Here is a 26083-nt window from a genome sequence, read left to right as displayed (position 1 = left end):
TCATATCATATATGAATGTGAAATCCAGAATTTTTATAGCCTAAATTTTTAATTATTTCCTCTTCTGTTACATAAAGAGTTAGGGAGAAATTTTACTCTGCTGGGAAAATTCCACCCTCTTCAAAAAATGTCAACATTCTATTGTTCTCAACCATCCTACAGCTCAACTTGCACAATAGGTTTATAGTTAACGTTCAATTCGGTCACTTTATTTTGATCCCAGGAACTCCTTTAACATCCACACATGTTCTAATAAACCTTTGCCTCCCACAACAATCGATCACGTGATGTATTTTCCCACCAAGAAGCTATAAAAGACGTTTCTTTCCCCCCCTCGGGGAGTCTTTCGTCATCAGCCATCCTACGGATATCTACCATCCACATCGTCAAACCTCTGAAAATCCTAACCATCGCAGTCGCGAATTGTATATATCTTAGTGCTGTGAACAGGAACTAATACGAACCATTTTCCCACTGAATCATTTAAGAGGTATGAAATTTTGGTAATGTAAACTCTCTCTTGGCCCCCTACGTGTGTTTGAGAGCTAGATAACTAGGTAGGGAATCTCTCGAAATTAGAGTTGTAACCATCTATTTTGTTATTTTAATAAATCTTGTTCCGTTATTAAATGGTGTCATTACTCGTCTATTGCCCACGCCTTATCGTCGTCCCCTCTTCCCTCGCTGCACTTGTGTACCTAAAGAAAGATGTCCCGGCTCTACGGGCGTCTAAACCGTAACCTAGCCATCCAAGTGGGTAGGTCACGACCTGTTGCTGGAAAGCGAGGTATGACTTCCTCTTGCCTTCCGGTGTGTTCACACACACACACACACGCACATATATATATATATATATAGAATTATGCTGTGAAATATTTGATTTATTTAGATAAATTTGATAGTATTTTCTTTTTGATTTGAGGCTAAGTTAAAATATTTTGTATTTTATATAAAAGTGAATTCCAAATATAGAAGTCAAACTTTATTACTGGATTAAACATTTTTTAGAGCTGCTTTCATCTATTTGAAGATGGGACAGAGCAGCTTTTTTATTTCTATAAAATAATAAGTAAATGATTTGTTTCTTAGATTCAACTCCATATTGTTCAAATTTTCTGAAGAGATGTTAAATTTCAAATATATTTTAATATATGTGTATATTGACAATCCTTAGGAAAAAGAGAGAAATGTTTCATCAAAATTAAATTTTAAAATATTAAACTGGATATAAAACATCAGTTTCTATTCATCTAGTAAAGCTACATGTATGTCTGAGATTGTTAGAAACAGTGGAATCCAGTTTTATTCTGAGAGATAACAAGAAATGGCTATTAATTCTATAGAAAGGCAGTGTGATTAAAAATGACCAATTTCTGGCATAACAGGTTTTAATAAAAAACAGCAAAGGATTTTATTGAAGTTCCATACTTAAAAGTCTACAGTCTAAAATTCTGTATTGTGATCTATCAGAAGGTGAGAAAGATACTAGTAATCATTATAGTGTCAGACTTTGTCTCTGATAAGATTCCAGCTTCAACTGTAGGCTTGCATGAGTGTGTGCATGCACATGCATTTTAAATTGAACACAAATGAAGAAAAATCTATCATTATAAATTATATAATTTAGTGAGCTTTGTAATGAATTTAACTATTATTTTGACTAATAGTTTATGTTGGTACATTATGTTATGCTATTTATATGATTTAACACACACTATTTTGACTACATCAGGAAAGATGCTTTTACTGGACTGGAAATTAGATATTACATCTCTCTCTGCTTTCATGAGTAAGAGAACTCATTCAGCAATTGTTCAATAAAAGCAAAAAATTTAGGTACTCATTTTGAAAAATTGTAGATCAATTAAAATAATAGTAAAAAGAACTTTTAATTAAAATAAACATCAAGTATTTTGTTTGGTTTTGATTTAATTTTTGTAGAAAAGAGCTTGGTGTGTACTTGTGAATGCTGGCATATGTATATATGTATTTTTTACTTGTTTGTTTGTTAGGTTGTAGCATTACTAGAAGAAGAAGAAGATATTAATTTAATAACTGAATATTTTTCTTATGAGCACTTTTATGTTATTTATTGTAAATTTTGGGAACTTGACACTGATCATGACTTAACAATTGACAAGAATGACTTAAGTCGTCATAATGATGGAGGTAAGTTTTTATATGTTTTATTTAAAATAATGTCATATCAAATATTCTACTAAAATCATATTTCTTTTTCCCCTCCAGCAATATCATCACGAATGATTGATCGGATATTTTCTGGGGCAGTTACGAGGTACTTTATAGAGAATAAAGTAGAAATTTTGTTCTAATTTATTCTGGAGAGAATAAATCTTTAAACATTTGATTATTTACAGAGGATCTATAAAAAACAAAGGAAAAATGAATTATTCTGAATTTGTGTGGTTTTTAATATCTGAAGAAGACAAAAGACATCCTCGAAGGTAATTTTATTATTTACAAAGCAAAACTGTTTAAACGCGTATTAATGTAAAATATGTAATTATCAAACAAACAGCTGGATTTCTTTTTAGGGCTAATAAGGCTAAATAATTGCTAAACAATTTGGCAAGAGGCTGCCATCTCTTGCAGGCCTCGGAGTCACTCGCTTCTCAAGTCATTTTCTCACTTTTCTCACTTTTTTGGTCATTTTCATGTGCCTAATTAAGATGTGGGACAAATCAAAAATAATTTTAAAGCCAAATGATCTGCCGAATTATCGGACTATCGGAATAGAATTTTCTGGAAGAAAATACTCAGCCCTGAGCGGAGCTCAAAAATTGCAACTGCCGCTCAGTGTTAGGTTATAGGAAACAAAAATTTATTTCATGTATGTAAAAAAATCCTATATACACTTAAAAAAATCTTTCTCATTACAAATTCAGAAGCCAGTGTTGAGTAAAGTTATGTACTCGTGCCATATTTTCATTATTAGCCAAAATCTAGTTCTTCAGAGTTGCATTTCCTTCTATGGAGTTTAAAAATGAGTATTTTAAGCATCCCTACGTTTTTGGCTGTTTTGTAAGAAAATCACTAAAATCCTTTTTCAGGAGAAAACACACTAGGCGGAGGGATTAATCTCTCAAGCTGACAACACTGCTACCGCTTTTAAATTCAAAATATGTAATTATTAAAATTAATACGAGATAGTAGCGTAACCTCCTACCACTAGACAAATTATTTCATTTCTGACAATTTAATTATCCTTGTTATAGCCCAATAATTTGGCAGATCATCTGGTTTTAATTAACAATTGGGTTATGGAGTTGTCGTTTACAAAAATATTTTTTACTCAATTTATCATTAAATAATTTCATAAACTTGAGTTAAATAGAATAAAGTTATTTTAATAATTTCATAGCATATTGTTAATGTTAAATCACATCTATATCTTCCTAAATATATGATTAAATTGACTACAAGTATAATTATTCCATATAGTAAGTATTATTTTCATAAAATGTGTGATTACTTGTGAAATATGCATTTTTTAATTTTTTCTCTTATGTTGATTATAATTGTGCATTAATTGAGAGACTAAAAAAAGTAAACGAAAATGTAAATTCATATTTACACATTGAATCTTTTAATTTTTATTTTTTTATTTTTGGTAAATTTTAAGTGTTGTAAAAAGTAAAACACGTGATTTTATATGTATTTGTGTTCCGTTATCCGTGTCGGGTTTTTGTTTGTATCACGCTTGTGTTTCATTTTGTCACATTTCACCATATATCGGGTCATGCGGCTACACATTGCTGATTGGCTAACTTTATATCATATGACTGGAAAAATCCCCAGATGGGGGAAGTATAAAACGTGAAGGTATGACCTGAGAAGACATCTTTTTCTCTTGCGCTTTCGCATGTTCGGATGGACTTTAAGGGATTGCAAGTTATCAGGTGAACAATCAAACTAGTCGGTTTGCTCTTAGCAAAGGTAATCCAAATCCATCGAATACTAATCACGGAGTATCAACGGTAAAGCTGAGATAGTTAGAAGATATGCATAAATGGGAATTAAAAAAAAAACTGTTATTTTAATACAATCGGTTTTGTTTAAGAGCACGTGGCTGTATACGACATTCTAAGAAAGAAGATCGATAACTAGAAAGGTCTCCTGTTCTGCACCAAGAGGACTGAGATACATGTGTCATTTGATCCTGTAAATAGTGTAGATTTATATGCTCACTTTTGCGTGTTATATTCATTTGATTGTCAGAGGGACCTTCAAATTTGTTAATCAATTAAGCGTGGTGTCTAACCCTTGTACTTCATAGTGTTGAGTTAACTGATCCCTGTGGTGTATATAAATAAATGTGTTGCCAATTTCCTAATGATTATCTTGTGAAGTCCTCATTTTTCTACCCCTCATGTAGACATAATATACCTTGGTATATATTAGTCACTACATATTTATTTCTTGTTGAATAATCTACTAGTTTAAATATATTATTTCTGTAATAGCCTGACGACCTTTTAAAAAGAGCTAAAAACATTTGCATTGATTTTATGTTTTTATTCAAAAGGTTTTAATGTGGATTATTACCAATTCATATTAAAATGTAACTACAATAATACACATTTTTCTTCTTACAAATATTAGCTATATAATAAATGATATAAAAGATTTTATTATGTATGATTAAATTTAATAAAGTATAAAAACTGGCTTAAAAGTGATATTCAATATAAATCATTTATATTTGTAATTTTTAATCAGATAAAATAAATAGCCATAGTTATTTTTGAGATTTTGTTTAACCAAGGTTGCATCAGCCCATATTATCTTGGATAATTGGGGTTCTACTGTATTCTAAATATATCAATGTTATACTTAATAAACATGATATAACTTTTTTCAAATAATTTATTTATATATATATATGTATATATTTTTTTCTTTTGGGTAGCATTGAATATTGGTTTAGATGCATGGACTTGGATGGTGATGGTTTCTTATCTATGTATGAACTGGAATATTTTTATGATGAACAGCTTCAAAGAATGGAAGCTCTTGGCATAGAAACACTTCCATTTAAAGATTGTTTATGTCAGGTAATGGTAATTTTCTATTTTCACTATGAAATTTAAATTTAAATATAAATATAGTATAATTTATAAGAAGAATACTTTTTCAAATTTATGTAAATATTGCATATCCAGATGGTCAGAGAGGTTATAATGTACTGCACAACACAAAAGACAGGATTACACAACTTAGGGTTCAAATCAAGTACCAGCCCTGGGCTTAATGGAAGCAAAATATAATGATCCAAAATAGCACTTATATAAGTAAAAATCCACAATAATAATTATTAGATTGAACAGTATTATTGGGTTGTTCGGAAAGTAATTTCGTTTTTTTCATAGAAAAATAAATGCAATATTCTTATAATAAATAAATATTTTATTGAATTATATATTGACCATTTTGGTCAAATACCTGTTGTCATTAATTATTACGCGTTTGTATCATTTCTATCTTAATTTAAATTTAATTTGTATACTAGTACTTTTTATATATTAACAGGACTTATACTGGAAAATATGGATGCAAAGTCCTGTTAATATATAAAAAGTACTAGTATACAAATTAAATTTAAACCTGTTGTTATTGTTTCTGGTAGTAGCATGATTTCACATTCATAAAAATTTTGATCGTTGAAAATTTACAAAAACTGATCCAAATGATTTTTGACATTGTCATTTCAAGTAAATGTCTTACAGTTAAAAAAAAATTGTATAGACCGGAACAAGTAATAATCTGAGTGTGCCCAATCTGGCAAATATAGTTGGTGTGATAACACATCCCATCTAAGCTATAACAGTTTCTGACGAGTTACCAAACTTGTGTGAAATTTGGCATTATCATGGTAAAACACTACACTTTGTTTGTCGATCAATTCTGGCCTTTTCTGTTTGATGATATTACTCAATTTGTTTACTCGATGGCAGTACACTTTTGAATCAATTGTTAAATTGTCTGGTAAAAGCTCAAAAACAAATTTCTTTAAAATCCCACCATAGAGACAGTGCCGTAACTAGGGCGGTGCCCAGGCACAGGGCACAGATACTGGGGGGTGCAGAAATGACCTGGACCAAGTTTTGGGTCATAGTTTTGGGGCATAGTTACAGAAGCTGGCACCAGGTGCATAAAAGACTAGTTATGGCACTGCATAGAGAGCATCTCTCTTTAATAACATGTGGAACCCATATATTGAGCTTTGAAATGAAACCAATTTGTTTTAAGCAATAATAAACTGTTCAATTTAACAGATTTAATCTCTTAGTGATTTCACGTGTTGTTATATGGCAGATTGCTTCAATCAGTACCTTTATTTTGTTTTCATTGGCTTCAAATGGTCATCCAGAATGTGGTGTTTCTTTGATATTAAAATTGCCAGAACGCAATTTTATAAACCAGTTTTGGCACTGTTTTTCTCCCAACACATCTTCTCCAAACATGTACCACAATTTTTTTGAACAGTATTTTGATTTTTTAGTTATTAAAAAGCAAAATATGCCGAAAATGAGGCTTTTGATTTTCCATATTTGATGGGTCATTGAAAAAACACAATTGTACAGAATCAAACAAAATTTTTTACAAATAAGCCTTAAAATGTCAGCTGTTGAAGTATATAATGAAAATGTGGTTTAAAATAAAATTGGCTGGTAAAAATACATCTAATTCCTCTAGTAATAAAAAAACGAAATTACTTTCTGAACAACCCAATATTTATATATAAACAACAATGATGATAACAAGAATTAGTAATAAGTATATATTTCAAATATTCCAAAATATGTGTGTGTGTATATATATATATATATATGTGTGTGTATATATATATATATATATATAATTACAATTTTATACAAAATAAACAATCAATCAATGAAAGAAATTCTTTTTTGTATTGTATAATCAATTAAATCTCCACCAAAATAATTAAACAAAGAATGTGCTTCTTATAAGCTTACAAACAATGCCAGACAATTTGCTTCAATGAAAGTTGCTGTTGGGAGCTACACCACACTGTTAACAGGCATGTCATCTTTTATCTGTATCAGTGTAATTCTGCATTTCCCTATTTACACATCCGGGCATTGTGGAATCAGTCACTGATGTAAATTAGTATATTTAGGTTTTTATTTTTGAATCTAGTACATTTTGGGGGTTTCTTAGGCATTTCTGTCCAAATGAAGACCTCAAAAAGAAAATAACTATAACTAAAAATAATGCCCAAAACATAAAATAACGATCGGACTTTGACTCCTTACTAGGTAAAGGTATCAGTCTACTATTCTTAGAGTTCCAATCTGAATCTAGGTTGTAATCTTAGAAATTTTCACGAGAAATTTTACTCAGATATGTCTGATGTTTTATCTCATTACTTACTGCACTATGAGCCAGCTGAATTTACAGAAGGCCCTCATGTTATTTTCAGGGCAGAAAAAACAAAACAGAAAAAGGATATAAAATTTGTATTTCTGAAAGAAGCAACATATTTTTCAAATTCTTTTGGATTTTTTTTACACACACAATATTTATGAAAAATATATTTTTACTTAGATTATTGTAATTAGGGTTTCTCATTTCCCTGTCCTTTGCTTGTCCCGGGATTTCCAGAGAAAAGTGAACTGTCTCCCGGGATATAATTAATTATTTTTAAGATATAATTATTTTATATTTTTTATTTTATATCATTTGATTTCAAGATTTAAGTAATTTGATATGTCCAACCTCCAAAATAATAATAATGCTGTGTAAAATATGTATTAAAAATTACTTTTTGAATTACTAGAAATTTTCACAAATAGAAAAAATTTATTAAAGTTTGTTGGAAACTGCTTACAACACAAAAAAATACCTTTTGAATTGCATTGAAAATTTAAAGAAAAAACTAAACTTATATCAAACTTAGAAGTAGAACTTAGAGGAATATTTTTGTTTTTTAAATAAAACATAATACAAAATATTATTGTACATTTTTATAATAAGATTTTAAAAAGCAAAGATGGTCAATACTCTGATTGCTGAATCTGGTTCTTATTTTAGTAACGAAACATCCTGATACCGAGAATGATTCAATTGATGTGGGTGGAATCATCTTTAATGCATTTAAGAGAAAACAGATGTTATGCATTTTTCACCTGTAACCTCAAAAATTTCTACTTTGTTTTCAAGATGCATTGCAGTACTACTTTTGCTGTCTAGTGCTCTTGATTTGTCTACCTCGGCTGCTTTAATAGCAGCATTGAGCGTATAGCCCGATAATTCAGCAGTTTGTTTGGCTTTAATAATTGGGTTTATGAAGAAAAACTTTATACTTGCATACTTCATACTTGTTTGTATTCTTGTCCAATTTGCACAACCTGGCATAATGCAGTTATTGAAGCTACTGGGCATGATTAAATAGTAAGACAGAATCGGCACAATTATTCAAGATATTACAGGTTTTAGATATACTGGTTACAGCAGTGATTCTCAATGTTTTTTCATCACTTTTAATAATTTAAAAATTTGGTGGCACACACAGTTACTTCGGTAAGTACCGCAGGACAACTGGTGACATCATAACAGTGATTTTTACACGTAGTTGATTATTTAGGTCACATTTTCTAAATGCCTTGTTAACTATTGGCTGTTTACCAGTAACACCGGTTACAATTTTCAAACATGCCCTAGGAAGGTAGAACTGATTGAACTACTTATCTGACGTCGCTTATGTATCAGTATTCACAGTGGCGGCACAGTTCAAAATCTCACAGCACACTAAAGTGCCACAGCACAGTGGTTGAGAATCACTGGGTTACAGATAAAAATAATTTTCAGTCTTGCCACAGATAGGCTACATATTGATTATTAACACTCTGTGACATGCCATAACAAGTAAAAATTTAAAAAACTAATAAGCAGACTTAAAATTAATAAATACAAATGTATTCTGACAGTTTATGAGTTAATTATACTTTATTTCTAAAATTTCCTCAACCTTAACACAAAATAAGAAAAATGTAACCTTTTAAGAAATTTGTGAGATTTCTCAGGATGAGAATTTCGAATTTTTTAACCTGGGAAATTCTTTTCACGAGATAGGTTTCGCTAATGGGATCCTGGCTAATTGTAATATACAAGTCTACAAATTCAATTCTAATTAATGTAATAAAAACAAAAACTAAACAAAAATAAAAAGCTGTTTAATTTTAACCTTATTTATGGAAAAAATATTTAATAAAAGTAAGATTATGATATGTTTGCAAGATATAAATGTTCTTTTCTGTCATGTGTTTATAACTTACACGATTTTTAAGTATTAAGATTCACTTTATAATTTTTCAGAGTGCATTTTTTTATTAATGAATTATTTTGGTTTTTGTTTAGATGCTGGACATGGTGCGACCAAAATATCCGGGCAAAATATCTCTTTCTGATCTTAAACATTGCAAAATGACACCGGTATTTTTTGATACATTTTTCAATTTGGAAAAATTCCTAGATCATGAACAGAGGGATCCATTTGCATCACAACGGGTATGTAGTTCTAATGTATAAATCTACAAATTCATGAAGTGACAGAGAAGTTTATGTATTTATACAATTAACAGGATCAAACTGACGGAATAGAAATGTCTGACTGGGATATATATGCAGCCGAAGAATATGAGATACTAATTGCAGAAGAAGGTCTTGGCTTACAATCGGATCATTAGTGAGTATCTATGATCATATATTTAAAGCACAATGATAAATATTAACATCTTATTCCTAACTAGCTCATTGGACGAGGCAGATCAAGAATTAGACGAATATTCTCAGAGTTTGGGAAAATTCAATCTTTCTGCCATTCTCCACAGCAGATCTAAAAACTTTATGGATATTGACGACGAAGACTATGACTATGCCAGTCGGATGCCGAGTATCCGTATTAGTTAAGGTACGCGGAGAAAGAGTTAACAAGAACATAATTCAAATGTACATATTGACACAGAAACTATCACCAATCAAAGGCTGTGATTATAAAATATAAAAAGTTAAGTTGTAATAAAATTTATTTGTAAAATTAATTAATCGATTTTAGGTAAATATAACCATGTTTTGATATTAGTTACATTTATCTAAAATGTCTGCTCACTAGTCATTTTAAAGGCTTTTTACTTTACATACGAGTGCTAACTATGAAAAAATGAATAGCTTTGTATCACATTAAGTGTAATGTGTGCCTTAACATTTTATTAATTTTATAATTTTTATTAAATGCTATTTCATAACCAATTAAAAAAAAATAGCATAATTTATAATCACCATCCTACAATTCCATAAATTGTTTCAGATACATGTTAAGATTTATATAAATTTTAAATTTAATTATTGTAGTGTGCCAAATGATTAATATCTTCCAGTTTTAAGTTGATTTTGTTTTGTATTTTAAATGATATTAAATTATCGTAGAATTTAATTTTTAACAAAAAAAAAAAATAACCACAAGTTTGTTCATTTCACTGCTAATTATTCATTACCAAAATTAGATATGGATAAATTGTAAATTCCTGTTTCAACTTAGTAATTTGCACCCAGAGAAACTAATTATTTTAACTGTTCCAATATAAAGCACATTTCAACCATCATCCCAGAAAATGTCGATCATTCGAATTTTAAGAAAAGTGAAAACCCTGTTTTATCTCATTGTAACATCTCTCGTGGATATATTCTCAGGTGTATCATTTGACAGTACGATACAAGAAAATTGTGTACAAAATTATCTAGTAAATTATAGAGTTAATTTTTTCAAACTACTAAAACTGTATATATATACATACATATATATATATATATTTTAAATATTCACAAACACCTCTAAATAATTATTAAAAGAATTATATTTAATGGTTGCTAGTATCGGCAATAAATTTTATGTATGCTATATAAGTGCCTTTATGTATTTATAAATTTTACTTTGTAAGCAGAAAATAAATTTGGAAATAATTTATAACTAGAAAATTTTCTGCTACATTTTTTCCCCTTTACAGTGTCTTTAACATTAGTATTAACCAATGAAAAATTATAATTTAATGTATGATTTAAAGAGAATTAAATTATGATAATACTGCGTTCTTTTTTTTATATTTATTTTGTAAGTTTGAGATTCACAGAGTAACTTAATTATTTTACTTGTTTCATATATTAAAAAATTGTTTTGTTTTATCAAATGCAATGTTAATTTGTATTATTTAAACAATAAACGGGGTAATCATAAAGTCGCACACTTCAAAATACTTGTTTCTGTAACTTGTCAAGTTATTTTTATTATGTCTCCCACAACAAGATGATATTAAGACTGCTGACTATTAACAGAAACTCTAATTTTTGTATGAAAGTCATAAAATTGGCTTCAGTGTATAGCTTTGTTCATTGTGAGGAAGCGAAATGGTTTTTCTCGGGAACAACGGATTTTCGTTGTTGAGCATTATTTTGTCATTTGCTCTTACGCAGTTGTTGCAAACAAATTTCAACAGAAATATCTGGAATCTGCAGTTCTTGCAAGAATTTTTTTGGCAACATCTTATTTCTGTAGGATTGTGGCCCCCACGATTGCCAGATTTGTCACCCCCAGATTTTTTCCTTTGGGGTATCTCAAAGGAGCCAGATATAAAAATTATCCACACACATTTAATAAACTGACGAGAAACATTATAAAAGCTGTTTCAGGTTCTTTAAAGGTGGCATCAAACATGGTAAAATGAGCTCATGCCTATAAATGAAGAGGCCATTTCAATGTAATAACACGATTCGATTTTGCTTGATCTTTAAGAAAGACTATAAATTATTTTTACTACCTTTCTGTATTTTCACACATTAGCCTCACAAAATAAGATTGATTCCTGACACATTGCATGACCTTTCAATCACCCTATATTACTAGTATTTATGTTATTTTGACAGCAAAGTAGACAAGGTGGTAAGTGCCCCAGCTTACCATGCCCAAAGATTTGAGTGCAGGTTCAGATTTGTTTAGACATGTTCACAAATGAATTGATTCCGAAATGTCATACCACATCTCTCGCTATCAGCCATTTTTAATGTGGATTGAATCCATGATGTATGTGCCATAGAGCAGTAAGAGTTTAAACAATATCTCATCATTTTTTTTTTTTTATCAATAAATAGAACACTTCTGAATTTTCTTATTCTGAGAAAAAGTTATAAAAATTTTATCTGAAATTATTAATAAAATAGTGAATTTGACGCTTGAAGGTCATGTCATAGCATAGATGCTTGTATACATATCCTGGCTCTTCAGCATTAAATGCTTAGATGGTGCGCACGTATTAATGATCATTAGTTTCACTCTTTCTAAAAAAAATATCGCTCAAAAAGTTAAAGCATCTCATGCCGAGGAAACTTTCTTCTCTGCGGACACTACTACAATATTTTTTGCATTCATCACAGAGGTAGCCAAACGAGGGGTAGGACATGAAAATTTGAGGTTCAGATTCATACTCAAATGGAGTTATCTAGCAATTTGTTACTTCTAATAACGATATAATGATCCATAAGATATATTATTATGGACTTGATCCATCTGCAGGTAAAATCATATTTGATTTAAAAAAATAAATGCATACAGTTGGATCGTTAAGTATATATACCATAAATGCCGAGTATGGTGCAACCGGCGAACCGAATGCTTTATAGTCCCCGAAAGAGATTTTTTCAGAGAATATGTAGTTTAGGAGTCGATAGGTATTGACCCCAAAATCACGGTCAATATCTATTTGTGGTGGTGTTGGAATAATTAAGACAGGCAACAAAAGTACAAATGGAGTGTTTGGAGCCGTCGGTGATTTGTCGGTTACGAACCCAGAACTGTAGAGAGAAGTCATTTAGTAGGTTATTTCGAAAAGGGAGAGCAGAAATAGGGATGATCCATGTAGACAGAGGGAAGAGATCAAAATGTTAGTCACAAAAGTCTGGGAGGTGATACCTACAATCAAATTAAATGAGAGGAAAACAAAATGTCTTTAGCAAGGATGTTAATATATCTGCTCTTCCAGACTCGATTTACTTTGTTCCGAGAGTGCAGAAGCAAAGATTGGTGGGAGAAATGTGATAATGCTACCAACAACAGAATTGATGGTAATACAGGTAATCCAAGGGCAAATCTGTAATGCAAGATAATGGAGTTGAGGGTACGTAGTCGGGATTGCCAAGCCATGCAACGGTAGGAAGACGTATTCCACGATGCTTTGGAGTACGGAACCCTGCAATGAGATCTTTAGTGGCTGTGCAGAGGCATTTGTTATAAAAATACTTGAAAACACTAAGTTATTCACATTTCTTCTTGAAGACAGGCCAATCATTTTAATGCGAGTAACAGTAGGGATGGTAGAAGAGACATTGGGAGTGCCATGTTTAGGGGTGTTCATAACGTCAGATTTATTGGAATTGACGACGACGCGAGTTAATGTCGATCCTAGTAGTGACTGTCAATGGCTATGCGCTATCACCCTCCAACGACCAACACAAAACGTAAAGGAATGTAATTCTGTGAACTGAAACTGAAAAATGTACTGTATATACATTCTTACAAATTGCATATGTAATGTAAAGTAGTACGTCTTGGATGTTTTTTTATGTATCTCGATCACTTTTACTATTATCTGTAGAACTTTAATTCGATTCCAGAGAAAGGCAAGTGCCCCGTTTCGCCCCCCTCAGAAGCCCGAGATCTTACTACATACAATAGTTTCACATTATAAAAACGCGCATTTGCGTTATAATTAAACTAAAATTTTAGTCATAATGCAAAACCGTTCTGTATTTTTGCTCTAATAGAATAGATGTTTGGTTAAAAATCCGTTGGCAAAATGCGTATTCAGCTGTGTCAATATTTGTTCGGTGCGGCTGCTCTTTAATAAATTCCTCTGCTGTTTTAAATATACACACTACAGTTAAGGTAGTTTATATTTAATATATTAACGACGATCTGCCTTGGCGTTATAAACGTCGAGACCAAAAACAAATTAAGAAAATCGAGCCGTGGAGTCGTCCGTGAAACGTCACTCGGTAAGTCGTAGGATTTTAAAAATATATATTATTGATATCGGCATATTTTATTTATTTAAACTGTTAATTTTTATTTAAATTAGATGAACATCTACTTTTCTTTCGACTATAAATTGAACCATTTCCTCTTGAATGGAATTTCCATCGCGACTATTGAAGGTAAGTCACGTTTCCTCCATATTAGAAATAGGAAAACAGTGTTTACAAGCGTGCTAACAACAGTTTAGCTTGCTTTCTGTGTATTTTACGTTGTTAGCTTATCGCGAGGGGATCAGAGTTCGAACCAGGACTCATCTCCATAATTTATCAAGAGCATTACGGCCGGGGTATCGTTCTCCATTTCTTATTCATACTGGCCATCCATTGTTGTTTGACCCAACCCGTAATTATCTGCAACACGCCGACGGCTAGCGTTAATTTTTTGGAGATAATCGTGCTCTAGATCGGCTTTCTCAAACTTTTTGTTGGCGCGACCCAATATATTTCTGTATTTATAATATATAAACATTTGACAATAAACCTAAAAGTTTTTGAAAATATTTCCTTGTTTATTCAAACTATTATAAAATAGAAGAGAGATCAATTTCATATACACACATTCTATGACCATAATAATTATAAGAAAAAAGTTAAAATATTTCAGTACTTAACAGATGCTGCACCTATTGCCCCTAGTTCTTAGCGAGTATTTCAGTAATACAAGTATTTCTACTGAAGGTAGCATCATTTTGCACCCATTGAAACTTTAAAGCTACCCAATATTGATCCAATATTTAAAGGTACCCAAGCTCTAGATGACGTGACAGAACTATTGGAGGAGACGTATCATCATTTATAAAAGATCACATGATCCTGAAAAGCCAAGGTACATCTGCGGGGAGACGCTGGTATTTATGAATATCATACAATCGAGATTTTCATTTTCGCAAAATACGAAGAGAGATCAGAAAATTGCCGACTTCGACAGTAGAGCTTTGTTTTCAAGGGCATCGCAGAAAATTTTCCAGGGGGGCAAAGCTTGGAGACATTCCTCTAGCACAGATAGTTTTTCTGTTGGAATCGATTACGTCAGCGAACAAAACGACGACGTAAATGTTAGTTTAGTTGGACGGGACTGACGAAGTTCTTTTGGCACCAGCTGAAACAGGTGTCTGAAAAATGAAGCCAATTTAATTCGGAGCACTAATGGCCGGCGTCAAGATTAAAATCAAAATGGCCGCCGACTGCAGAGCGGATTCTTTAATTTACAGACAGAAGAAATTAATTTTGTCAAATTTGTGTTCTTGGATTACGTATCTGAAAAAATATAAAGAAATCTGCACAAAAATCAAGCAACTTGATTTTTGTTTGCTCACCCTTACGAAGACGACGTGTCGACCTATCCCTCAATCTTTAGATACTTTCTCATCCGTGGTTCCTGTTTGTAGGTATCAGAACCCATAACATTCTAATGAAACTAAATTAAATTCGTCTTAATTTTAGCCTTTATAACGCGTAACAGATAAATATGCGGTTTTTTCACCCTTATTTTCTATTTTTAGAGATGTTTGGAGCTTGCATAATGGTCTCATTATTGGTGTTCCTGTACGAAACCATCAAGATTTTCAGAAATCGCTTGTCGCTGTTCCTACCAAACGAAGAAGCGTACAGGGATGTAAAAGTTCCAACTGTCACAAAGGAAAAAACAGATTGGAAGAGGTTAGTATTCATTTCTATTATTGACACGTTATATATTATATAACGTCGAAAAAACGCGTCATATTTTCGAGTGAACACGTACACGAGTGGCCAAAAACTTCTTGAACACGAGATTCTGTTCTCGGTCTCCCTCCAAATACACAAAACTTATACCCGAGATCGTATTCCGAATCTCTTGTAGTACTGTTTTAGCGAAGTATGAATGTGACGTCATTTTTCCAAATAAGATGTTTGCCGATCGTATCATCATTTCCTTTGTAATAACTGCCGTTAGGATTCTGTTATTACGAAGGCGCGAATTTAGTCTACAACAGTTGATTCAGTTAAAAGTTACAGTTTGCCTGAAAAATACGAAGTGCGCAATACCAGGTTAGCTAGATTCATTGATTCAAATCCAGAATTGCACCGACACAATACAACAGCCATTTCTCTTAACACCTGACAGGACAGTTTGTATAGATTACTCCCGGTGGAATTTCGGGACCGAGACGAGTTCAACGGCTTTTTGGACAATTTCTATTTAAAAATATCATTGATAACTTTATTGTACAGTGTTATGCGTTTCCGGTATTTGCATTTACACCTTTTTTAAAACATTCTTCCCACAGATCTCGAAATTGTAAATAGTAAATTGAGACCCTAAATGTCGTTTCATGCTCTATATTCCTGTATTCTATTATATACAGTGAAATTGTTTAAAACGGAAACATGCCTAAATGGGAAGAATACTTCGGAACGCAGCGATTTTCTGTATTTAATTTTATAAAAAAAACCTGTTTAAAACGGAACCTCCCAAACCAGAAAAAGTATTCCGTACCGCCAGAGTCCGGTTTACGCAGGTTTTACCGTATATATATTTTAATTTTATAAGAATTTTTATTTTTTTTTCCAGAGTTCGACATCACGTGTTTCAGACAATGCTTTACACTGTCCAAACCTTTGTAGGATACACGATCATGTTGACAGTTATGTCTTTCAACGTGTGGTTGATCGTCTCGACGCTCTTCTCCACGTTATTCTGTGTCGGCTTTTCTAGTGTGTTCGCTTCGTATAAACCTACAAAGATTCACGTTCAATGTTCGATACAGAAATACTAAATACTAATTTAAAAAATAATCAAAATAAAAGATCGAATGTTCTTAATCATTTTTCTTATATTTGCGTGATCGGGATGTCGGGGGGGGGGTTAAGAATGAATGAATTTTAAATTATTTTTTTTTTTCATCCAATAGTCAGGTTTATGTAAACAGATCATCTAGCTCATACTTTACAGCGTAAGACAACTTCAGGATCACGGGTTTGAGCCTAATTGGTCAGTTGTATTTTTCGCTATTTTGCTCCCTCTAAGTATCTGGGGGGGAGGAACTTGTGTTTGAACACTTCTGAGGATTCAAACACACGGATTTTGCCGGATAACAAGAGGTGTATCAAGCACACAGGATCCACCTTAATATCCACAAGGCAGGAGTAAATGAAACATGGCCATCTTTGATGATACTTATACTATTACCTTCAAAGTAAGCTCCCATTTCTAGACAATTTTTGCCACTATTTATACCACTTCACCGGAAGCCATCTTTTGCGACGTCTTTAAGGGCTAATGTCATATCTTCCGTCTTTCAAGTTCTCTTTCATTGTAAGAGGACCGAAAAAAAAAAACAGTTAGGCGCTTCTCAATCGGGAACCACCGAGAGCCTTTAAATACGTCATTAAAAAAAAGGATTCCAGTGCTTCGTTGACACGGATATTGATAGTCTCGTCATCAATGGTGTTAACCGTCCCATATATCTGCCGTGTTTCATCACACAGAAATTTCGGAGATTAAATAATGTCTTGCCAGAGAGAGAGAGATTAGGAATAAAATTTTAAATTACGAAAATAATAGTGTAGATATTTATGAAAAATCAATTAATTTGGCAGTTATATATATATATATATATATATATATTTTACCATTAATTAAATTTCACAAATAAAACTTCAAGTAAATAACAATAAAAAAAGGAAGGAAAAAAAAGTCATTCAATTTAATACATGATAAAATTAAGATAATTTATTCCAGATAATTAAATAAAACTCCTAAATATAGATTTAGCATTTAATAAATGCCCCTCTTCTATTGCTTGGAATGAAAAATATTCACGAAATAATTGAGAGTATATAAATTCTGGCGCTTAATAAGTACTACATTAAGATGCATACCGTCTATTATTATCATCATCATCATTATTATTATTTTTTTTTTTAAAGTTACGAACAAAAGAAGCGTATAAAAATAAATCGATTTTCAAGCACAAGCTATTTATTATAAGTAATTATCAGATAAGAAAAAACGGTTTATAATAATCATTAAACCGGAAGTGATTTTAACTATATATATATATATATATATATTTTTTTTTGATATTCTAGCCTTCCGGTTATAAAATATTGAGCACTGCTCCCCCAAGCAGAGTGCGATTTACCTCCTTCCGTAATTTGATTGTTAAGTATACTTTTTAAATCTACGCTTAACAGATAAATCCCTACGTCACACATTCATTCATAATCGATTTACCATCCATTCATACTTACTTTACGGATTTCTAAGTTGTACGGTCGTTGGTTGAGCGGAAGAGGGAAAAAAAAGAAAAACAAGCAAATCAACTGCCTCCAAAGGAAATTTACAAATCAATATTTATTAAACAATTATCCAAACAAAATGCTTAAATTAATTTCATTTAAAAAAAAACTAAATCTGTCATTGGACATCATTCTTACATTCGGTATGTCGAGTGCTCTCTGTATTGTGTTATGTGTAACAAGATATTGACATAAAATAAACATCCCAATTATAAATGGTTTAGAAAGTATAATAACTAGAATTGAAAGTGTTTACTACCATCATTATTATTATTATTATTTTTCAATCCTCCACGTGTAAAGTGTCAAAGTTTTATCAACAAAACATCCCTTTTATATATATATAATAATAATTTCATTTTTACTATAGTACAATTCATCAAACAAAATATCTTAATACAGACATTCATAGTAATGTATGCAGGTTATTATAACTCACTCAGTGAGTAAGGCACAATGGGTAAGATAACAGTTACCCATTTTTTTAAGCATTGTGGAATATGGAATGATTAAAGCATCTATAAAGAAAAAAAATATATATATGTATAATTGTTTTTTTTTTGTTTTTTTGATTAAAATTATTTCACGTACAATAAAATTTGTTTTTATATCTATATGTATATAGTTATTTATTTGTAATAGTAATATAACGGCACGCGCGTGCCTCGGATCTGTCGGTAAAGTGAAATCGGTACTAGTATGAGGTTTCGATTAATTGTAATGAGTGATGATCTGCGTATGCATTGTTTATGAGAGTTTGTAGTGATGTGAAATATCATTATGATTAGAGATCAACAATCAAATAAAATAAAATAAAATAAAAACTTGATGTATTCCACATGCCAACTGCACACCGAGGGGGGAAAAAACACCTTTAAAAACAGAAAAATGTGATTAAAAGAACCATATTTGACAGAAAGCATTTAAAATTATAATGGAACCAATCATAAAATTGCACTATATATATATATATATATATTTATATATATGTACTATATATTATAGTACGTAATATTTATAAATATCGTTATTATTATTATTATTTTTTTTATATATATATGAAAATTTAAACAGGGCTACATTCAATTTACGATTATCACAAAACATACCTTTGGTTCAAATATTTTTCTCTTTTGAAACAATCGCTGCAAGATTATGATTGGTCCCTTCGAAAATAAGATTAGTTCGTTACGATTTATCATATGTAACAAAGGTATTACTTGGGAGAGCAGTTTTTTTTTTTTGGTTTTTATGTTGCACACCACACTTATTATTTTCTTACATCCTTTCTTGTTAATAGTTGGAAGCTATTAATTTTAAAAATATATAATCAATATATATATATTTTCTCATGATAAAATTAAAATATATATAGCTTATTTTATCTGATATTACTTTTCGAGATTAATACAAACAGCTAATTATTGTCAGAGAGAATCTTTTTTTAAAAAATATCCAATACAAATTCTTGTACTTGAGATTGTTTTTTTTATGTAAATGATGAAAATTTTAATATAATTTCTTCTTCTTTTTTTTTAGTAAATTAAAGAGGGAAAAAATACGATAATAATAGTAATAATTATAATAAAAAGAACAATTAGTAGCAATATCATATTTTAACCTTGCTACTAAGTATTTTTTTCTTTTATAAAATTGTTAAGTTTTAAAATGTAAAAAATTGTGCTTAATTTTTGACATTTTTACTAAACTGTTCTGTAGACTGTTCTATCCGACGCAAAGCAACAAATTAGTAACTTTAAATTGATTTAGCTAAGTTTACAATATCATTGCACTGCTCCTCCCAATAGCAATAATATATATATATACATATATTATAATATATATATACATATACGTTCATAAGTCTCATTTAAATCATCAAACAACATATTTTCTTCTTACTTTTTTAGATCTGGGAGAGCAAACTTTTCCAAGGTGATAAAGTATTAATAGTGCTATATCTTATTTGATACAAAAGAAATTTTAAAACCACTTGCTGCAAGGCAAAATAATATTTTTTCAATTAATTGTAACTAGTTAAAATCATTTTTAAAATAGTATGTATATATAATATATGTATATATTAAATTCTCAGAACATGATACTTTAAACATAACAATCCTCAATTAAAGATAAATTCTGATCAGTATGAATGACAACAATACAATTATTTGATAATGCTATTAATGCAGGACATATGGTGCATAACTATTAAATAAATAAGTAAATTGTGTCACAGATGTAAACTGTATCATGATCGAATCCGCAAAATATCGGCTTGTTCGTATCCTTGCAGCAAGAGGAATATAATGCTCATCGAGAATAAAATCAGCAGGCAATTGTAGCAAACAACAACAGCACTGTGACCTAAATTTTCTTGAAGTCTGTATAGCTACGTTTTCCAAATCTATAGTCTTCAGTTATTCTCCACACAATTTTCAACAGTAGAACAAGGCAACATATGTAAGAATGTAACGAACCCTGCTTCTTTTGAGCAGCATTCCAAGTAAAAGAATGTATTTCTTTTCCATTGCACAGATAAGCAGTTTGTGACAAACATTTATGTCATATACATTGTTGAACGGGAAGTATCGTAAATTTCACTAAAAATAGTTCATTGCTGCTTTTGTCGTCGACGTTTTACGGAAAGTTCTCAGTTACCCCACCAGTCGTTGGCGGGACTGTAATTTCCACCGTAGTTGCCTTTATATTGAGGAGCATAGTTATTTCCTCCGTAACCGACGGCAGAAGACGAATAATTATTCGAAACTGCGATGCGATTTGTACTGCCTCGATCACGGCCGAACTGACGGTAATCACGAGATCCGAAACCGCCGGAGCCGTATCTCCCACTAAGAGAGAAAAAAATTTTTTAATCAAAATAAAATATACGTATAATCAAATGCAATATAAATCTTAAGTATTCTAAAACATTAAAAAATTATATAAACAAAAACTATTGATACTTTTATCACACACAATTCTTAGATTTCTATTCATCAGCATACTAAAAAAATTATACTTAAAATATTACTCGCCGATTCCTTTGGTAGGGACAACTTGGAATTGGATTACTGCCAATAAGTTTTGGATATTCGTTATAATTAAAAACTATCACCACCACCACTTCAAAGAACAAACTTCATAATTTATGTATAAAATTTAAATTCTTTAAATACAGTCAAACCTGTTTTTATGCGGGGGATAGGGACCGCATTAAAAAAAACGCATTAAAAAAAAAAAATTGCACGAAACTTCACGAGGGGCTATAAAAAATAGTTTTCGCAACCCAATTTAAAAAATATTTTTTTATGCGGTCAACAGGGACCGCATAAAAAAAGTCTCACATAGAAAATAACTCAAAACCGTACGAAATAGAATTTATTGACAACAGATGTCAGCACTTGACTGCATCGTCTGGTCTATCGTCTGTTTTACATATTTTTGTCCAGGTGGTGTTTTGTTGACTTAAAAAGTAAATTATTTTATTTTTCGCATATTCATGCAATAATATTACTATAATAAGTGCATTTATGCTATAATAAGTCAACGTGAGACATGACGAATCGCACGAGACTAGTCACCAACTATACCGCACAAATAAAACTGCACAAATTAAAAATTCGCATTAAAAAAAATCGCACATAAAAACAGGTTTGACTGTAGTTCTTTATTTTCTAATGGTGTGGAGTGATTTTATCTATCCAAAGTTTGGCGTGACAATTATTAAGAGATGGCTCAGTTGAAGTAAAAATTTACGGTCAAATTTGGTGATCGAGTCAAATTTTATTTATGACTCTTACAAAGTATATGCATTAATTTTTTGAAATAATGTGTGTTCTGAAGTTTTTTTCTTCTATAAAATAATGAAAATTAGATAATAAATCTGTACATTTTAAATTTACTTACCTTCGACCCCCTGAATATTTTCTTTGATTATTGGTCCTTTGTTCAACTTGTACTTCTTTTGCTAATGCTGCTAACCATTCAGGCATTTCTTGCTTGGTTTCAGTGATCAATTCCACTAAATCCAGTGCCATATTTCGGTTCTTTTCATTGAAAAATGAGGTAGCTAGACCTATTTTTTTTCAAATAGTTAATGTACAGTAAATATTAAATCGTAATAAAAACGATAAATGTATTTAATATAAAACTTTGCTAGATATAAAATTTTTCAGTTTTAAATCTAGCAATATTGGTTTACTAAATTTATTAAAGAACCAAATAATATGTTAAATCTCATTTATATCTGACAGAATCAAATACTGGCACAAAAAAAAATTAATTAAATTGATAAATTTCAAAGTTAACTTTATATTTGTGTATTTTCACTAGACTAGTTTTGTAAAGTAAATACCTAAATTTCCTACTCGACCAGTTCTACCAATGCGATGCACATATTCTTCAATATCACTTGGCAAATCAAAGTTGATCACATGTTTTACATTTGGTATATCCAAACCTCTTGCTGCTACCTAAAAATGAAAACAAATGACTTAATTATATTAACTTTATATAATTTATGAACAAAAAACAAAATTATATATCACCTTGTTATTGTGTATATTATACAAATGAGAAATTTAACAATATATTTAATTTATAATGTAGAAAGAAATGGCTGTTTTCGAGCAAACAATTCGTTATTCGATTTAATAAGATATAATATAATATATGGAATATGTTTACAGTAATGTATCTATCTACACATGTTATCATGAGAAACAAAAGCAGCAAAGAGCATGAACAGAAATTTTTTCTTAAAGAAACTGTCAATCTGTTTTGATGCACTCTTTCTTAATCAAATCATACAACACATTATAATGCTAAAGCTAGTGGACAAAGGTTTGGCATCTTAAAAACACTCAAAAACTAAGGATGAATATAGTCTTCAGTTATATTCATCCTTAGTAAGCATCATAGCAGATTTAGTGAATATCATAAACATTGACAATATAGTTCAAGCCACTACTGTATGCATAATCCCAAGCAACTGAAAGTTCTACAAAAGTTTCAATGAGGAATCTAAAATTGTGGTAGAACCAAAAATGTGAGAAAGCTTATAAAGGAAAACCTGAGGTATACTTTGAAGATGCCCACTAACAAAAATCTAATGGCTTTTTTAAAAGCAAAGACAAATGCTGGAAAAATATAAAAGCAAAGTCAAAGGAAGAGTATTGTATTTGGTATTACATCTTCCACAAGCACAAAAGCAGTCTGAAAATAAGCAGTATGTAAGACAAGTCAAAAGACCCGATGCAGGTATCGGGGCATACTAAATTACAAATAAAAATAATAATATACTGAATATTATACTGTAAAAGTATAAAATAAATATAAAATAATAGCTAGGGGTGCCCCTAGTGGCCATTTTTGGCATAGCACGACAGAAAGAAAGAAACTGCCCATTTTTTTGGTTTTATATAGTAGAAAGTGCTGATCTGTTAGGTTCAACTATTTCTGCAGTGATAAAAGCTTATACAGGAGAGTTCCTAGCTTATAAAGCTCAAGTAGTGAATAAGTCTATTAATTTTCATGATTTTTCTGTTGAAGAAAACAATGTGCCATTTCCTATAATGGAATGGAACAGAGCAGTTTGTTTCCTACAAACTGCTTTGTCCCATTCAGGGAACATGGCTACAGACAGTCAGATCCACTACAACTGCTCGGATTCCCTCAGATGATTTACTATCAAATTTATCACCACCACCTAATAAAATCTGGACAGAAAAAGCTTTACTTAAATCCTGAAAGCAATCAATTATAGTTCCCATCCAAAATCTTGGAAGAGAACAAGAACTCTTGTAATTATTTGACTGTTTAAGCTTAGACATACTATATTTTAAATATTCAAAGAGCACCATTAAAATGTTTGTGAAAACTTTATTCAAATTAGTTGTGACTGATGATAGGTTGAAATGTCTCAATAAACATTTAATCTTGGTTAAAATATTCAAGAACTCCTAAATATTTTTAGTGTTTTTATATTTGTAATAAGGATTAACTCAGTAATATTGCATTAGTTCTCAACAATGTTTTAAAGAATTCTCTGTTTAAAAGTAAAATTATCCAAATGAGGAAAATTCCCTATATAGTTGAGTAGACTTAGTGTTGACAATGCTAATCTAAAAGAAAGAGATTCCAATTTGGTGAAAAACTCAAGCTCGTCTAGTGGAAACTTAGCAAAACAATTTGGTGGATACACCGTGTTAAAGCCAGATGCAAACCCATGCAATATAAGGAATTATACATTATTTGACAAATGTGTGTGAAAGCTATTATGTTATTTGCAAAACAAACTATGTTAAATGAAATAAAAATGCATGTTTGGCAGAAAATAAGAAATATACATCATCATCCATACTACATTACATAGTGACATGTTATAAGGTTATACTGTATGTCTTAAAATATTTTATTTGAAGAATAATAGCAATATTTTTAAAGACTATTTCTTTAAATTTTATAAACTTACTGCTGTAGCTACAAGAACTGGTGTGTGTCCTGTGCGAAAAGACCACAAAGCATCTTCTCTTTCTCGCTGGCTACGATCTCCATGAATACTAGTTACTGGATAACCTTCTTTCAGAAGAAAGTTTTCAAGAGCATCTGCTCCTTTTTTAGTCTCAACAAATGTTAAAGTCAAAGAATCACGAGCTAAACAAAACAATTTTATTATATAACAGCATGATTTTAAAAATTGTAATAACTTTATTTTAAATTAAAAATACCTGGATTGCCATTTTTTAGTCCAGCAGCATTTAATAAATCCAGTAAAAATGATCTCTTATCATGTTCTTCTACCCAAACAACTTTCTGTGTAATATTTTCTGATGTACTACCTACTCTTCCAACTGCTAAAAAGATGTAATTATCCAAGAATTTACGAGCCAGTTCCTAAAATAAACAATTAGAGTTGTACATCCAAAGCTATAAAATTTGATTTTTGTTGATGATCTCTGAATATAAACAATTTTTTTGTATTAAAAATGTAAATTAAATTTAATGATCGTGCTGAAAACCTTGGGAATATTTTAACCATGTTTTACATATCGAGGCGGTAGAGCAGCCTACAAAAGAAGGTCGACTCCGCCGTAAAGACAGTTATTTCCCGAGTGTGAAAAGGACGTTAAGATTTAAAAGACAACACATTTTTTTGTGATCGTTTCCGTGCATTTGATATTGTAATTTTTTTATAATTAAATCCAAGTATTCTAATTATGATTTACCATTATTATTAGATATATTTACAACAAAACAAAGATTTTGCAATGATCATACACTACTTATTGTAATGTATTTAATTAAAGAATAAAAAGTAATAATTATATATGATTTCATATAGAGTAGAATCCGCTTATAATAATCATAGTTATCATCAGTCGCCATTTAACTTAATCAAAAGTAGCAAGTCACAAAACACAAATTAAAATAACTTATAAAGTTGCTTATTTGTAATCACTTTCATTTATAGTTCTCACATACATTGCTATTTTCAAGTTATCTTTTTGCACTAACTTCAATTTCACGTGTGGCTTATAACAATAATTGGTAATGACTTCATTCTATCGGTCTAAGCGCGTTAAATATTAACAATTTTAATCATCATTTGTTTGTAGTACAGTAGTTTAAATTGTTTTCATGCTTACTTCAATTATATGCTGAATAAATCTTC

At 30.7% G+C, this 26083-nt stretch overlaps 3 protein-coding genes across 4 annotated transcripts in view; 2 read left to right on the top strand and 1 right to left on the bottom strand.

Annotated features, from left to right (window-relative positions):
• LOC136971283 (serine/threonine-protein phosphatase 2A regulatory subunit B'' subunit beta-like) overlaps window positions 1-11131 on the top strand; it is a 38084-nt gene extending 26953 nt beyond the window's left edge. For both annotated transcript variants that reach the window (XM_067265743.1, XM_067265744.1), the window contains exons 7-13: window positions 2013-2169; window positions 2248-2296; window positions 2379-2465; window positions 4931-5075; window positions 9406-9555; window positions 9630-9733; window positions 9798-11131. In XM_067265743.1, the coding sequence (XP_067121844.1) occupies window positions 2013-2169; window positions 2248-2296; window positions 2379-2465; window positions 4931-5075; window positions 9406-9555; window positions 9630-9733; window positions 9798-9957 (852 nt within the window). In that variant the 3' untranslated portion in view covers window positions 9958-11131. The remainder of the gene's footprint in view (window positions 1-2012; window positions 2170-2247; window positions 2297-2378; window positions 2466-4930; window positions 5076-9405; window positions 9556-9629; window positions 9734-9797) is intronic.
• A 2990-nt stretch (window positions 11132-14121) lies between these two features.
• Window positions 14122-16929, top strand: LOC136971299 (high affinity copper uptake protein 1-like). The gene is made up of 3 exons (XM_067265757.1): window positions 14122-14247; window positions 15630-15786; window positions 16679-16929. The coding sequence occupies exons 1-3, from the start codon at window positions 14172-14174 to the stop codon at window positions 16881-16883; spliced, it is 438 nt and encodes a 145-aa protein (XP_067121858.1). The 5' UTR covers window positions 14122-14171; the 3' UTR covers window positions 16884-16929.
• A 2646-nt stretch (window positions 16930-19575) lies between these two features.
• The window catches only part of LOC136971289 (ATP-dependent RNA helicase DDX3X-like), a 58996-nt gene continuing 52488 nt past the window's right edge, over window positions 19576-26083 (bottom strand). Inside the window, exons 12-16 of the mRNA XM_067265752.1 lie at window positions 25140-25305; window positions 24884-25065; window positions 22766-22883; window positions 22318-22486; window positions 19576-21260 (exon numbers count right to left, since the gene is read on the bottom strand). Of these exons, the coding sequence (XP_067121853.1) occupies window positions 21062-21260; window positions 22318-22486; window positions 22766-22883; window positions 24884-25065; window positions 25140-25305 (834 nt within the window). The 3' untranslated portion in view covers window positions 19576-21061. The remainder of the gene's footprint in view (window positions 21261-22317; window positions 22487-22765; window positions 22884-24883; window positions 25066-25139; window positions 25306-26083) is intronic.

Source organism: Centruroides vittatus, unplaced genomic scaffold, assembly GCF_030686945.1.
Source record: "Centruroides vittatus isolate TY-2023 unplaced genomic scaffold, ASM3068694v2 contig_2433, whole genome shotgun sequence".
In the NCBI taxonomy this organism is placed as follows: domain Eukaryota; kingdom Metazoa; phylum Arthropoda; class Arachnida; order Scorpiones; family Buthidae; genus Centruroides; species Centruroides vittatus.
The sequence above is the reverse complement of the archived record's forward strand: the minus strand, read 5'-3'. Positions and strand labels throughout refer to the sequence as shown.

What these genes read in the sequence shown, in the direction of transcription:
- LOC136971299 (XM_067265757.1), top strand. Translation starts at nt 14,172, where the DNA reads ATGAACATCTACTTTTCTTTCGACTATAAATTGAACCATTTCCTCTTG. An exon ending in TTCCATCGCGACTATTGAAG is followed by an intron (nt 14,248 to 15,629) that starts GTAAGTCACGTT and finishes TTCTATTTTTAG; the next exon opens with AGATGTTTGGAGCTTGCATA. An exon ending in GAAAAAACAGATTGGAAGAG is followed by an intron (nt 15,787 to 16,678) that starts GTTAGTATTCAT and finishes TTTTTTTTCCAG; the next exon opens with AGTTCGACATCACGTGTTTC.